The sequence below is a fragment of the Hyperoodon ampullatus genome, assembly GCF_949752795.1.
Source record: "Hyperoodon ampullatus genome assembly, chromosome: X".
Classification (NCBI taxonomy): domain Eukaryota; kingdom Metazoa; phylum Chordata; class Mammalia; order Artiodactyla; family Ziphiidae; genus Hyperoodon; species Hyperoodon ampullatus.
Window position 1 is genome coordinate 114,025,424 of NC_136913.1, and position 15,869 is coordinate 114,041,292.

Below are 15,869 nucleotides of genomic sequence, written 5' to 3' on the forward strand. Positions count from 1 at the left end.
AAAATATCCCCCACAGCACCTGGTGTTTGTATTTAGATGCAATATGAATTAATGTGTGATGAAGAAGGGGGTCATATGATATGTGCAGATAATAACAAAGTCACAGCCTTGCTAGTTTTCATCCTTTTTTCCAATTTACAGTAAATATAATAAAAGTATTTTAAAGCACTATTTTGAAACGTTTTTAAATTTTTACTTAATTATCAAAGTGCTGCCATGTGTTTCTCTGCTTTTAAGAAAGCCCTGCTGCCTGTTGCTAGTAGGTAGGCCACCTTTTGCCCATTGGGCTTTAGCAAATTGGTACCAAAGTAGTGAATTTAATTTGGTTGCCTTGAGCCACTTCAAAAATAGAATTAGCTATTGTCCTATGGCATTTTAGTTGTCCTCATACCTCATACCTGCAGACATACTTTTACACCTTTCAGCTTAATAACTGAAGTGATTTCTTGTCACTCCTTGCAATCAAAAGAGCCTAGAAATATTCATGCATCCTTTCTTTTTTGTTCCTTAGCGTCCTACAGCTAAAGAACTTCTGAAACATAAATTCATTGTAAAAAATTCAAAGAAGACTTCTTATCTGACTGAACTGATAGATCGATTTAAGAGATGGAAGGCAGAAGGGCACAGTGATGACGACTCTGATTCTGAGGGCTCTGATTCGTATGTACCAATTATTTAATTTTTATGTAGATAGCCCATTTTAATATTGCATATATTTTAACTGTAATCCAATATGCTTTCTCTAGCATACAATATAAACCTTATTCTAAAGTCTGACTTTAGAAACTGTGAAAATCTTTTAAAATCACGGTCTGTGAAGTACAATGAATTTGGAAACACGTTTTTTTCTTAGAAGCGAATTGCTTTAGTTTTAAATGGTCTCGGTCTAACCCCTAGTGGATACTTGAGTATATTACAAAATTTTGGAACAAGATTCGATTTAAGGTGTTTTACTAGTTTGCCCAAAGTGATAAGGAGCAATGTCTTCTCTTACTTTGATGGCAACCTGCAAAATCCCTCTGGAGAACTAACGTTTCCCACCTCTTGGCCATATACCAAACCGTGATCAGACCGGGACGTTGAAATATTCATTTATATCTCATTTGTACCCCCTAAAAAGTTGCACTGTTTTTTAACTGCAGCATTTATACTAGCATTTTAGCCTCTAAGTCCATAATTTAATTTACTCCGTCGCTAGCTGAATTGACACAAAGGCAACACCAAATTTCTTTAGATACAACTTGCATTTATGAGAAATTGCCCAACTTTTAAAAGGTCTAAAAAATACCAGGATAGTTGTTTTTACTCTGTTCTAATAATGGTTGTTGGCCTTAGCTGCCCATGAGAGTCACCCATGGAGCCTTTCAAAAATGTAAATCAACTATACTCCAACATATAATAAAAATTTTTAAAAATCACAAGCCACACTACAGGAGATCCTGATCTAGTCAGTGGGAAGGAGTTGGGGCAGGGCTTTATATATAGTAAGAGACCTTCATGTGCGATTCTGGTACACACTTAGAGTTGAGAACCATTGCTACTCTTCAGTAAAAAGCGGTGTCTATTTGAAACTGAGATCAAATGATTTTTTATACATCGGGACAATTCTCCGTTCGGAGTCTGGCTGCATTGATTAGGTATTTTCACCAAGCCGTATCATTTAGGAACTTATAGAAGTATCTTTGGCAATCTCTTTAGGGAATCCACCAGCAGGGAAAATAATACTCATCCTGAATGGAGCTTTACCACCGTGCGAAAGAAGCCTGATCCAAAGAAACTGCAGAATGGGGCAGTATGTATATCGAGATGATCACTTCCTCTTGGTAGACTTTTTCGAACTATATAGTGAGAGTATAATGGCCAAAAATTGTTAGAATTTAATACCCCTAAACGCTCATCTACCTCACTGTGTCCATAGTAGGTTTCATTTGCCATTCGTTTTGAGCTAATTAAGAAAAGGTCATAGAAGTCATTTAAGTGGCCATTGGTATGTTTTAAAATGCATTTTACCTAGAGATATCTAAACCCAGTGGAATCATGTATATCAGTTGTAATCCTCTAAGTTAGAGAACTTCTGGATGATGGATGGGAATTAGTGACGGGAAGAAAGCATGGAAACTTACCCTGTATTGGGTCTTTTGGGAGGAGGATTCCAATGAATGCACATGAATGATTATTTTAATGTCATGTGTATAATCTATAATATTTGTTCAAAGGAGCAAGATCTTGTACAAACCCTGAGCTGTTTGTCTATGATAATCACACCTGCATTTGCTGAAGTAAGTACAGATTCATTAGCTTTGGATATCTATTTTAAGAAGTATAGTGATTTTAAATGTTATAGCTATTGATCTTTCTCAGCTTAAACAGCAGGATGAGAATAATGCTAGCAGGAATCAGGCCATCGAAGAACTGGAGAAAAGTATTGCTGTGGCTGAAGCTGCCTGTCCGGGCATCACAGATAAAATGGTGAAGAAATTAATTGAAAAATTTCAAAAGTAAGCATGAAATGTCATTTTTAAAACACTATTTTGACATTTTCTGTTGGATGTTCATTTATGATGCGATAATATAATTACCTACTTGATTCAGTCATTCCGTTTATTCCTAACAAAGTCAATTCTTAATAGTCATATGCTTGAAAACTGTTTTGTTTGTTGCCCACCTTAAACATTAGCTTTTGGAATTATTATCTTCGGGCATTACAAGGTAGTTTTCCACTGAACGAAATGACCTGTTTTTTTTTTTTTTTTCTCCCTGTTAGTAGGAGTACAGACAAAAGGTCAGGGGACATATTCTTATTTGGACCCTTGTAAATGCCATTGAGGAATGCTTTCATTCTTGCTACTACTCTTATCACACTGCTGTTCACATTGTTTCAGTGCTAAAGTTCATTAAGTTTAACCCCCATAAGAAAAGTTAAGGATTTTCGGTAGAGAAACTCAAATGAAGACTCTAAAAGGTTCTTATGTTTGATTTCAGTTTCTATACTGCCTGTTGAACTGTTGCTTTCACTTTGTTCACATTCAATAAAATTCTTACATTTAATTTTTAAATTCCCTTTTAAAACAAGACTTTTGTACGCGTATACAAACACAACTACTTAGCTCAAGCAAGTTATAAAAAGCACTACTAATCTTAGCCTTAATCCCATTATATTGCTTCTCAGTGCATCTTTATATTCCTTTGTATTTGTGATGCCGCTGGGATCAAGTTGGAACAAACCATACAGCCTGTAAAACACATAATCTCCTAGATCTTTCTGGCTGATAAAGCCTATTTATACTCATCAGCTAAAGCCCCTCTTAAAATCCCTTAGTTTTTAGTGGAAACCTCCCCTCTTTTCCAATTTGCAAACAAATCAATTGGAAGTTGTAAAATCAGACCCAGAAGGGATTTTTGAACCGCTTTGTATTTTAACGTTTACATGATGAGACGCAATACAATTTTTGTTTGCTGAATTAATTCTTTCATTGCAGAGTTCATACAGATGTAAAATAGACACATGCATAGTTGTATATCAATTTAAGTTTTTCTTAATTTTACAGGTGTTCAGCAGATGAATCCCCCTAAGAAACTTCTTGTTAGTGGCTTCTATTTCATATGGACCCAGAGAAACCCACCAAAGCTACTTCAAGCTTAACACTGCTTAACTCATGAGCTCCACGTGCCTTTTGGATCTTTGTGACATTGAAGATTTGGAAGAAGCTATTCAACTATTTTGTGATGGTGTTTATCATTTTATATTTTAAAGAGATTATTTTGTAAGGAATAACTTTTAATACTATAGTTTTACCTGTATTCTAGTAAATGTTGAGATACAGTTTTGCTTTTAGGTATCATTATTACTTAAGTTACTAGGATGAATACCTTTCATGTTTTGATCTTTAGTTAACTGTACACTTATGAAACATACAGGTCTTTCAAAGTCATCCTAAATATTCAACTTTTGTAATCATCAAGCCTCAAAAAGCTTTTTTTTAAACACAAGCATATTCTAAAAATGACTACTGCTGGGGAGGTGGAAAGAAGTCACACATTCTTAAAGCAGAAGGTTTATTTTGGGGTTTTTTTTTTTTTTTTGGCTGTGTTGGATCTTCGTTTCTGTGCGAGGGCTTTCTGTAGTTGTGGCAAGCGGGGGCCACTCTTCATCGCGGTGCACGGGCCTCTCACTATCGCGGCCTCTCTTGTTGCGGAGCACAGGCTCCAGACGTGCAGGCTCAGTAGTTGTGGCTCACGGGCCTAGTTGCTCCACGGCATGTGGGATCTTCCCAGACCAGGGCTCGAACCCGTGTCCCCTGCATTAGCAGGCAGATTCTCAACCGCTGCGCCACCAGGGAAGCCCAAAGCAGAAGTTTTTAATAAGCTCTTAGAAATGAAACCTGGAAAACTATTGACTCTTCTCCCAAGTGGGTATGATATTCCAGGCAGCTCAATGATGATCACATTTGAGAGCCCTGCGTTTGAAACATTTAGAGGCAACATGTAGCAACAGAGGTACCTCTTGGTGTGCAGTATTTACTTTCTCTTATAGAAGAGACAATTGACCCTTATTTAACATGGTTGGAAAGTTAAAGCAGTACTAATTAGCCAAGGATGGATTTTTGGTAATACCGGAAGAATTAGGATTCATTTTTAAAATCAACTCAAATCACATATTATATGCTTGGATTTGGGGAGCTTAAAAGAAGCTGATTATCATGTGATTATAAATACCTGAGCAACAGGTATGAATATAATTTACACCAGCATATTTTTGTCATGGTCATAAAATGTCCTATAAACTATTTATACATTTTTTTCCTCATAACTATCCAATACATAAACATCATTTGTTCATTTTTGAAAGGGTATTTAAATAAGCATTTTCTAGTTCATATGAAAATAACCATAGTACAGGATGATTTCTGTCCGTACAAAGGTAAGTTAGACTGTACAGTTAATTTTCAGTTATATTTATGGTACTGTTACATGGGTAATACCTTATTCTTTTAAGCCCAGTATATATATTATGCCTGCCTAAGTTCTGAAGTGGGGCTATATTTCAGTAGTTGTAGAATTATTGATATTAATTAGTTTTGATAGTTAATGTTTTATTGTTTGGATCTGAACAATTTGGTTTTTGCACAAAAGTCATTTTAATAAACCTGAATAATTGCCAAATATTAGAAGAAAGATTTTCTTCAAGTGAAGAATACAGTTTTTAGTCAAAGCGGCCATTACCTCTTCCTTTTTTGTAATAATACAGACACTTGAATAAGTTGTTTTTGTGTCATATGCCAAGAAAATTTTTTCATTGGTGCCTATACTGTAATAATTACTTTTAACACATTGTATTTTGAAGTAATAGTTCAGTTAAAATTTTCACCTGCTATGTAACTGAAACTCAATTACAGTTTATAATTTGTAGAGGTCTGGTAATAATTTTGCAGCTCATATCATGTATCAAATGAATATTTTTGTAAAAATAAAAGCAACAAATTTTTAAATTGATTATTTGAAACTTTACAGCACAGCTGCACCATGGATAGAAAATTGTATTGCTTATTCATTATAGTTATTAGTCCTGTAAACTGTTTCTGGGTAAGCATACTTCAGTGTTTTGGCGGGGGGTTAAAAATAAATATTTAAATTTCCTGGTCCTCAATGTTCGTTTTCTTGAGGTGGGGGTATGGTGTGGTATTTTAATTGTTTCAAATCATTTCTTCTGTCCCCTTTCATTTATTGTTGGAACTTTAACACCAGTGTTTCCACTGGAAACTAGAAGGTATTCTTCACATTTTATTAAACATTGATTATAGCTCCAGTGAATATGTCCTGATTTCTGCCTCCTATCCTGACAGAATTATTAATAGAGTCCTCTTTCACTCAAAAATGTCCTTCCTAGGTTACACAATAAACTTTATGGTCACCCTAGTTATAGTTTTATTAGGAAATTTTATACAGATTTGAATGCTGTATTTCTCTGGGGGAAACAAATTTCACAAAGATTTCTAGAAACTGAGATGAGAAATAGCATATAATCCTAAAAGAATTTGAGTTTTTGCTAGAGAAAAGGTCAGAGATGAACTTAATATAGCTTTGAGTATCTATAGGATTAATATATAGGTGATTGGGTTTCAATATATTCTTATTATTGAATAGCTATTCTAGACTTGTGAGTTACCGGATTCGATTCCAGGAGCAGGAAGGAAAGTGCTAGCATGTTGGAAAGAGGTAGAGTGAGGTATATTCAAAGGGATTTTTGTGGTGTAAGGACTAGGAGAGTAAAAAAACTATTCCATCCATCTTTTCTCCATTCAGTCATATATAAAAATAGCTTGCTTACATAATTGCATCATTTCTTTGAAGTCACTACCTAACATTATCTTGTAAATATATTTTACTTACCATTAAAATCAATAAAGAAAATAAAGTTCTCAAATAGAATGCTATACCTTCCAAGGGAAATAATAGAGAAATTTTGAATGGGTCAAGAATAGAATTTTGAAAAAAAAAAAGAATAGAATTTTGGTTCATTAACTCAGCCTGGAGTACTATCCTTTTTTTTTTCAGCTACCCCATTTCTACCACTTCTCCATCCCTGACTATACATTTTTACCTGCTTCCCTCCTTTTCCTTGTTCTCTAAATGTCCCTTCCCTTAATTATAGGCCAGAGCCAATCACTTCTGAAATTGACTGAAACAAAATGAAGTTCATACTTACAACTTAATTTTCAAATAAATGGGTTTCCATCACTGTTTATTAAAATGCTATTCATCTCATTTCCTTGCCTACATGCACACAACAAGATATGGCAAAAAAAATGCTTGCAGGAGAGATTACATAAACAGACCAACATGTTAACTTTTATCTTTCACTACATATTACAGCTAGTTAAGAATAGAGAATAAGTCAAACATCATATTATCCCCATCAGGCAGATGTCTGGCTTTAGAAATTGATCAATTCCTGAATTTCCGAGGTTTAGAATTCTGCCAAGTCCTAGATTAATTATAAACTTGTGTTCTGTTGAGAGAATCTATGTTCCTTCTTGTTCCTGAAATATAGGAGAGCCATGCTCCCCCTAACTTATGTTATAAAAATTGAAGTCTTTAACATAAAACAGGGCCATTTTTACTGGGTCCCACATGAATAATGAGGACTGAAACCTTTAGTTGTTTAAGAACAAAATGACCAACACACTCATAGTCTACTAAATCGCTAAATGATATCAGAACCCAATTCTGTAGGTCAGTCCATACTGTCACTGTTCTTCAGTGTTGAAGAGCCTGAACTTCGTTTATAATGTCTCTTTGGGGAAATGTATAATGGAGATGACAAATACCCACCTCACTCTGCTATGGGGCTGGTGAGGAAAGGGCATGTTCCAGAATGATTCAGAGGGAATAGAAGAGTGAGGCTTGAGGAACGGGGCAGAGCTGGATCTTTCATAAGCTAAGTGCCTAATCCTAGAAGAGTCCCTTAATACCGATGAATAGTAACAAAGAAAGTGGTTTTTGCAGAAGGTTCCTTATGTTTCACCTAAGTTAGTAACATGGAATTGGCCTGGAAATGTTCATAGGGTTCACATTTTAAGCTAAAAAGTAATTACATGGTTTTCACAAAGTCCTATCTTCAGCACTTGATGTATTGAAAGAGACATCTTCATCTTCTTCATCTAGCTGTAGACTACCAGAAGACAAGCGGATTCTGGCCATGGGTGAACTTATTCCTTTGTCATACAAAGAGTAGTAGTCTGGTTTAAGAATCTCTGATTCAGAATCACTGGATTCACTAGCTACACACCCTTCTGCTGCTCCCTGATCCACTAAAACTGTTGGAAACTCCTGCTCTGCAAACACATATGTAAACAGGTCAGCTTTACGACTCAGAGCAGGACAAGGCCCTAAAGGTCTAAATTCTGATCCAAAAGGAAAACGGATAGTTTTCATGTCTGATTGGCTCTGGGACCGTTTAGGGGATGGCTCTTGAATGTTATATGCAAATGCATCTTCTAAATTTGGATCTTCCTCTTCTAGATCTACATTGAGGTTGCCCTTGCCAGTAGCTTGGGCCATAGCTTCTTGGCGTTCTTGAAAGTCTTGCTGAAAGCTCTTCATTCTGAGGTTCCTTGGGCCTCTTTCGGCTGGCTTCATTGCGGTAGGCTGTAGACAGCTGTCTGGCCTTTCCCTTTCCTCTGCCATGATTGGAGACTGTCTGGGCACCTGGGGTGGTCTGTACACATAAAAGAAGACTTGGGGAGGCATAATATCAACCTGCTGACCAGTACAAGGAATATAGGGCACATCTGTGTAAGTTAGCTGCCTTGCTGGACTCATTTTGCTTGTAAGGCCAGAAGATGTGCTCGTGTGATTGTCAGCAAACTTACAGCTTGTTTGGAAGGAGCTTAGAGGACTCCTCTCCTCAAAGTAGTCAGGATCGGGGTCGGTGGTAAAGACAGGGTCTGTATAAATAAAAGGGAACGAGGAACTGCTCTGGGACTGATGTAATGATGTGGGCTCTGACTCTGGTTTGGAATGCTCCAGCTCGGCTGCAAAGGTCACCTCCACTGCAGAGTTTCTCCTCCTGCTGTCCAGCACAGGCTCAGAGGCGTGCACTCCATTCACATTTCGGTAGTACCCACTGCCATAGGCTAGTCTCAAATCTTCCACCTTGAGAGAAAGAACATGTTGGTGAAAGAAGGAAAAAGCCATTTGGTTGGGGTGGGGGCAGGGATCTAAATCAGCCTTGAATTTTGCAAAGGTAGTTTTTCACAAAGGCCTTTCAACCCATGTTCTATGCCAGGGTTGATAAATAGATACATAAAAGGTAATAACTTGTACCACATCCCAATTTATGTGCTGAAAAATACACGACACTTTCCTTTCTCAACACCATCACACTCCCAGCCTCCGCATTCTCTATCTACTTGAGCCAGCATCGTACTTCAAGCAGTATGGTTGAGTAGCTGTATTCATGAGCTAGGAGTTCTGCCTTTTGGTCCTGGCTCTGCCTTTATTTGCTGTGTGACCTTAGGCAAGTCTCCTAACCTCCCTGTTCCAGCCTCCTCCCTATTTTCTGTAAAATGGTGGGGAGGAGGGCTGTAAATGGCATGAGACGGTCAATCATTAGATGGTACCTTCCAGAATTATACCTCTGTGATGCCTTTCAGATAAAAATTGCCTCTGACTTGAATGAAGACAGAGTTTATGAGACCTCTAATAAATTTTTTTCAAGGGAGAGCAAAAGAAAAATAACATGGTTCATACTATAAAACTCAAATGAAGCCATCATCTCACAGTTCCAGGAGAATAGCACTTTGTTCTTAAATTAACAAAATTACATAGCAAAAGTACTTTAAAACCTTGACCCAAAGGACTTCCCTGGTGGCACAGGGGTTAAGAATCCGCCTGCCAATGCAGGAGACACGGGTTCAAGCCCTGGTCTGGGGAGATCCCACATGCCGCAGAGCAGCTAAGCCCGTGTGCCACAACTACTGAGCCTGTGCTCTGGAGTCCATGAGCCACAACTACTGAGCCTGCGTGCCACAATTACTGAAACCCGCGCTCCTAGAGCCTGTGCTCTGCAACAAGAGGAGCCACCGCCATGAGAAGCCCGCGCACCACAACGAAGAGTAGCCCCCGCTCGCCGCAACTAGAGAAAGCCCGTGCACAGCAACAAAGACCCAACGCAGCCATAAATAAATAAATTTACTTATTAAAAAAAAACTTAACCCAAGACCTTATAGCTTCCTCTAAGCCTTAAGATTTTCATAAGTAAAAAAGCAGCTTTTAGTTTAAAAAATACAAAGCCATAGAAATTCGTTTGGATCTGCATTTTGCAAGATGTTAGCAATACAGGTTGCAATTTAAAGACGTGCCAGATCTTTCCAGTCTATAAGGCACACACACCAGTTTACCCAATGGTCTTCTATTGGCTGGAGACTGAGTTGACAGACTTCCCCAGGAGGCTAACCTAACTTGACCAGAGTAACCTTTTTACATACTGGGAGATTCTGGCAGAATCAATTCCTGGAAACATTTGAAATGGGGATGCATTACATTTATCTAAAGAAGAAGGAATTTTCCAAAACCTTACTTGTTTTGACACATCAGAGAGGAGGTCTGGTGAGGACCTGCACTGTCGTTCATGGTACTGAGATGGGTAATGTTTCCTGAAATCCCCAAACAGAGAAGGAATTTAAATAGTCTTCATGTGAGTACAGGATCCCTATAAATCTCTAAATTCAACTTAAAAATCAATGTGACAAGTGGGAAGCAGCCAGATAACACAGGGAGAGCAGCTCGGTGCTTTGTGACCACCTAGAGGGGTGGGATAGGGAGGGTGGGAGGGAGGGAGACGCAAAAGGGAAGAGATATGGGGACATATGTATATGTATAGCTGATTCACTTTGTTATAAAGCAGAAACTAACACACCATTGTAAAGAAATTATACTCCAGTAAAGATGTTAAAAAAGAAAAAATCAATGTGACAAAGAGAAACAAAACCATGTACCTTTCAAATGGCAAGCTCTTCAACCTCCCCTTTTTCCCATATTCCAAAAGTTGCCTTTGGGTTCTTCCGCTATTATAAAAAACAAGATAAACAATTTTATGTACATTCTTTGTAACGCAGTAGGCTAACTAAAAGCCAAAAGTGTCATTTATTGTTGAAATCGAAAGATTCTGGATGAATGACATATGTCGTGAATCTCTGACCATCACATTAATAATATACCCATTTATCCGAGGATCTGGCAGAGCAACCTCAACTATTCAGAACCCAGAAATTTTTTAAAAGTTTCTGAACAGCGCTCTATAACAGTTACAAATTCTGGCCTTGAAAACTAATATACTTTCCTTTAAAGGCCTTTCCCCCTCCTCCAAACTTACACATAGTTTCTAATGAGGCTATTTGTCTGGTTTCCCAATCCATGACAGGAGAAAAACAGCTAACTAAACAGTAGAAGAAGGTTGCTCCAGTCAGACATACACTAGCAAAGAAAGCCAGCTGATTGCTGGGAGAAACACAAGAGCCAAAAAAGAAATCACTAACATAATAAAATCCAAAAAGTCTGGGCCATTTATCACTGTGGTGCAGGGTCTGACATGCCTCCCCCGCCCTGAGGCTGCCCCTGCACTACAGCTGCCGGCAGAGGATAATAAGTGGTGTTTAGAATAGGTCATTAAGAAAAGGGGAAAATATCCTCAGTATCATCTGTTTAAAAAGGCAGGGATTTGTAGAATACATTTTGGAAAGAGTCCATAAAAATATGTACATTGTAAAAATCTCACTTTTTACTGGGGCAGGCTTCTACTACTTGAAAAATCCTTCACAGGAAGCATTGGATTTGAATTTTTTATCTTAGCTAAGAGTTTGAAAGCGTCTTCCAAAGAACTCCTAGGCTGGTGGGATCAAGTAAAAACAAGTTCTTATTTTGACCTCGCTTCCTTTCCTCCAAGGTGTTAACGTGTAGTAAGGAGCCTCCACTACAATATTGTTCCACCTCTCAAATCCCTTAGCCCTTCCAGTGCTTTCTCACCCTTTTGGTGGTGGTTAGGATGTTGTTGAGCTGTCCTTCCTATGGCTAGCATGTAAGTTGCACGTAAGGAAAACAGTAGGTTCATTGACTACGTTTTCTCAAACGGCATATGCCCCCTTATCCTTGCAGAAATTCTGATCTAACCTCTTAAGTGGGGTGTACACCTGCCCCTACCTCCGTGTTAGGAAATATTGACTTAATGAGTCACACAGAGAATGAGCAGTAAAGGGTATCATCCTTTATGTGATTGAAATGGATTCTTTATTGCTTCTAGAATTCAAGCTCCTCCTACTGCCTTCCATGTTATTGAAAAGAAGTTGTGTGTTTAGTTTGCCTGTGTGCAATATTTAATTACCTGTAGCGGAAACTGGAACCCTTGCTGCAGAGTAGGGTTTTGGGCTTTGATTTGGGCTCTTCAGAAAGTCTGAAGAAAGCATGGTACTCCACACAAGTCTTCCAGAAAGCCTTGCAGGCATCTCGGCTGGCCATGGTGAACTCCAAGGTATCCTTGCACAACACCTGTATAAACCAATTTCCATCAAGCAAAACATCCTTCAAGAATATCAAAGACCTTCACATCCCAACGCCTTCTAAACTATTGGTCCAGGGGCCCATCCAGCTTCTGATTTTCCACTTGGCTCCCTTTCAGCTTCACACCTACTGAAACCAAATGATTGGCAAACTTCCAAGGAACAGACAGGGCCACTGCTCAAAAACAGAACCTTCTCTAAGAAGCAAATCTTGCTCTGCACACCCTCCTCACCTCACACGCTTTTTTACCCCCTCTTCTCTGCCAGGAACATATTTATGAAGTTGTAAACTAGGTTAAAATGAACATCAAAGGACATCCTTTCAAAGTGACAAGAAGTTATAAATGACCAACAGGAAAAAGGGAGGGAGGAGGAGATCTTTCTTACAAATGGTAGGCTTTATAGGATGATTGTATATACATGAGTCTTTCTAACACACCAGCTAGAAACATTCTCCTTCTTTATGCTGCCTTGTTCTATGATGCTCTGTGTTGCTCATTTAGCGTATTCTAATTGGCTGTAGGGGAGCTTAGTCTTCCAGACCTAAAGTGCAAGGTTGCCCCATCTCCTGACTCACTATATACCCCCATTTGCCCATGCACGTGTGCAGTCCACTTTGCTGCTCCCCTTTTCTCATTCCTCTCCAGGTCCCTGGATGCAGCCCTGGGATTCGTCACAAGCTTCACACTGGCTTCAGTCTTCTGAACTGCTCAAATGAACACTTTTATCTAAGGCTAAGGTTCAGAGAATCAAGCCCAAACTACTGAATTATCTGAAGGTCAAAAATGTAGTTGATACATATTTTTAATTTCCTTTATAGTCATAAAAAATTCTTTCTAGCCCCTTTGTCCCACCCTGTACAATGCAGTCTTGCCCAATAGTAGCTTCTTTTGCTTAATATATACCCACTCCCCACATCCTGCTTTGGGAAAGAGTAGGTGTTCAATTATTTGGCATGTAGTAGGTGTTCAATTACTTTTCCTTAAGGAAAGAAGATGAAAATACTTTATAAAAGGAAGCAAATAACGTTGAATTAATATCTCCACAGTCTTAGATCTGGGCTCTTTCATTTGACTTACCAAATCCCTGAAAAATGGTTTCTAAGGAGACTTATCTTTCATCCCAGCCACCCCATTTTCCTATTACTTTATTCATTTTGAACTGCCAATAGGATTTCTTAGTGTTTTGCCTTTAGTAAAAATATGACTAAAGCTCTGGTTTATTTATGTAGAAGCAAAAGAGGGAGAATATTATTGGTCAGGGCCAGGCAGCTTTCATCACTCACAATCAAACCATTTGCAGAAACAACCAAGAAATCTCAAGTGAGTAGAAAGTAAAAGAATTTATTCAAAAGCTACTTACCAAGGTGTTGGCATGAAGTTTGATGAGAAAATGTTTTCTCTTAAAACTCAACTTGCGGATTTTAGCCCAGTTGAAAGTATTGATCTTTGTATTTCCCTATGATGAAACACATGACAGATTTCAGGATGAATGTCAGCACAAGCTGGTTTGTAAGACAATGCAAACCTGTTGGAAAATGCACTTCATGAACAGGACTATCCTTGATCTATCTCTTGCACAGACTGATCCAGTTGTACTAGATAGAAGCTATGGCCAAAGAAGGCATTCCAGGTGGGACACAAGCCTGCTCTGAAATGCAAGTAAGAAGGGGCATGCCTGGGAAAAGTTTCTAACCAGGATAGGGGATCACAGTAGAAAAAGATTTCCGGTATCCGGGTATACCCCAGTTTTCGAAAGTTCACTTTACGCCACTTCGCTTTTACTTCGCTTTTACGAAAAACCCACATTATTACAAGTTTTCGCTAACTGAAAGAAATCCAAAGAGTATTTTTGCTTTTACTCCAAAAAAGGAGAAAATAAAAATCAGCATTTGTTTTGCAGTGAGCTGTTATAGAGGCAGCACACACCCTGAGCAGTGAGAATGGCACCTCTTAAGCTCCTTCCCCAGGAACTACACTCTGCTCGGCAGCTCAGCATCAAGCCACCATAGCTTTGAACTGTACATCGGTACTTATCTCGATTTATTTTGTGCACCCATTAGCAAGATGTGTCCTCGGGTAATGCTTCTTCACTTTACACTCTTTCAGCTAGGAAAGGTTTCATAGGAGTGCTCTACTTTCAAATAGCAGGGGAAACCTGAACTGCAATAGTTCCTCTAATCTCACCCCCTTCCCATGTTTCCAAATTCAACTGCTTTAAAAAAAAATCCCATTTATTCTGCCACCTCATTTACTCAAACCCCTTCAATAGCTCTGCACCACCTACATCAACTCTAAACTATTTTGGCTTGATTTTCTTGCCCCAACTATATTGACTATAACTTTGATCCCACTGCTCCCAGAAAACACCTTTCCATCCAACTCTGTACCTTCCCTCCCATAGGTCTCCTCATTCTCCTTACCCAGAATGACTAGCGCCTCCTCTAGGATATTCCATAGCATTGCCATAGCCTACACCCATTTCTAACTCCTCTGAACTCCTTTAGCTCTCCTGGACTACTCAAACAGTTTAAATCTCTTGTTTGTTTGTTTGTTTGTTTGTTTGTTCACATAGTCCAAAAATCAAAGGGGGTACAAAAATAAATATATTGAGAAGTCTCACACCCACCACTGTCACTCCTACCTCTGTCCCCATCTAACCACTGTCTACAGGTAACCACATTATTTTGTTGGGTATACTACTTCTGCAACTAAAGTAAATGTGATAGATTAGCTTTTGATTACTCATTGTCTGATATTGATCGTTGTTTCTCTGGTCTTTCAAAACAAATTGTGACTATCGTAATGACAGGAGCCATGTGTCATGCTTAATGTTAGTTTCTTGATTATGTCATCCTTTATCCTTCTCAGGACCTTTGCCTGTGTGCCCTTTCCCTGGAACACCCTCCTTCATCAGCCAACCCTATCTCGTTGGTCTGGATAACTTCCTCAGGTCTTGCTTAAATGTCAAGTCCCTTTCACATGTGTTACCTTAGTATCCTGTGATTCTTCTAGCACAAAGCACATCACATTTGTTTATAATTACTTGTTTAATTGTCTGTCTTCCTCCTATTAGAATTTAAGTTCCTATTAGAATTTAAGTCAGGGTCATACCTGTTTACCTCTACAGCTCTAGTACCTGGCACAGAGTGGATATACAATAAATATACTGATAAAAGGATGAATGGATTGCTGCCCAACTATAAATATACTCAAACTCATTGAACTGTACCATTAAAACAGATGACTTTTATGTTACGCAAATTATAGCTCAATAAAGTTGTTTTTTTTTAAAGAAAGAATAGTACAATGAAGAACAGATAGAGGGTACTCAATACATAAATACACTTTGACTGGGTTTCAGGTAGGACAAAATAGATCATCTATATTGTTCCCAACTGTCCACAGAAGCATTCACAATGAAAGCGATCACAACTAACATGACGGTCTTGCTCTCATACCCTTCCCATTTTCTGAGGGTTGCAATAGGAAATAGCAAGAATCAGGGTTAGCAAGAATAGATACATGAAAGCAATCTTGAGAAAGAAAAATGGAGCTAGAGGAAGCAGGCTCCTGGACTTCAGACTATACTAAAAGGTACAGTAATCAAGACAGTATGGTACTGGCACAAAAACAGAAATATAGATCAATGGAGCAGGATAGAAAGCCTAGAGATAAACCGACACACTTATGGTCACCTTATCTTTGATAAAGGAGGCAAGAATGTACAGTGGAGAAAAGACAGTCTCTTCAATAAGTGGTGCTGGGAAAACTGGACAGCCACATGTAAAAGAATGAAATTAGAACACTCCCT

General features: G+C 38.4%; 2 protein-coding genes across 6 annotated transcripts in view; one reads left to right on the forward strand and one right to left on the reverse strand.

The window, feature by feature from the left end:
• Positions 1-3,573, forward strand: part of STK26 (serine/threonine kinase 26) — a gene marked incomplete at both ends in the record, with an annotated part of 62,818 nt that extends 59,245 nt beyond the window's left edge. For 3 of the 4 annotated variants that reach the window (XM_079728272.1, XM_079728274.1, XM_079728275.1), the window contains 5 exons: positions 512-660; positions 1,699-1,792; positions 2,217-2,279; positions 2,362-2,498; positions 3,549-3,573. In XM_079728272.1, coding sequence (XP_079584398.1) covers positions 512-660; positions 1,699-1,792; positions 2,217-2,279; positions 2,362-2,498; positions 3,549-3,573 — 468 coding nt within the window. Of the gene's footprint in view, positions 1-511; positions 661-1,698; positions 1,793-2,216; positions 2,280-2,344; positions 2,499-3,548 lie in introns of those variants that run through there. The other variant, XM_079728273.1, reaches the window with a different exon arrangement.
• A 4,029-nt stretch (positions 3,574-7,602) lies between these two features.
• The window catches only part of FRMD7 (FERM domain containing 7), a gene marked incomplete at both ends in the record, with an annotated part of 57,667 nt that continues 49,400 nt past the window's right edge, over positions 7,603-15,869 (reverse strand). For both annotated transcript variants that reach the window (XM_079727274.1, XM_079727273.1), the window contains 5 exons: positions 7,603-8,655; positions 10,082-10,157; positions 10,500-10,568; positions 11,882-12,045; positions 13,419-13,514. In XM_079727274.1, coding sequence (XP_079583400.1) covers positions 7,603-8,655; positions 10,082-10,157; positions 10,500-10,568; positions 11,882-12,045; positions 13,419-13,514 — 1,458 coding nt within the window. The remainder of the gene's footprint in view (positions 8,656-10,081; positions 10,158-10,499; positions 10,569-11,881; positions 12,046-13,418; positions 13,515-15,869) is intronic.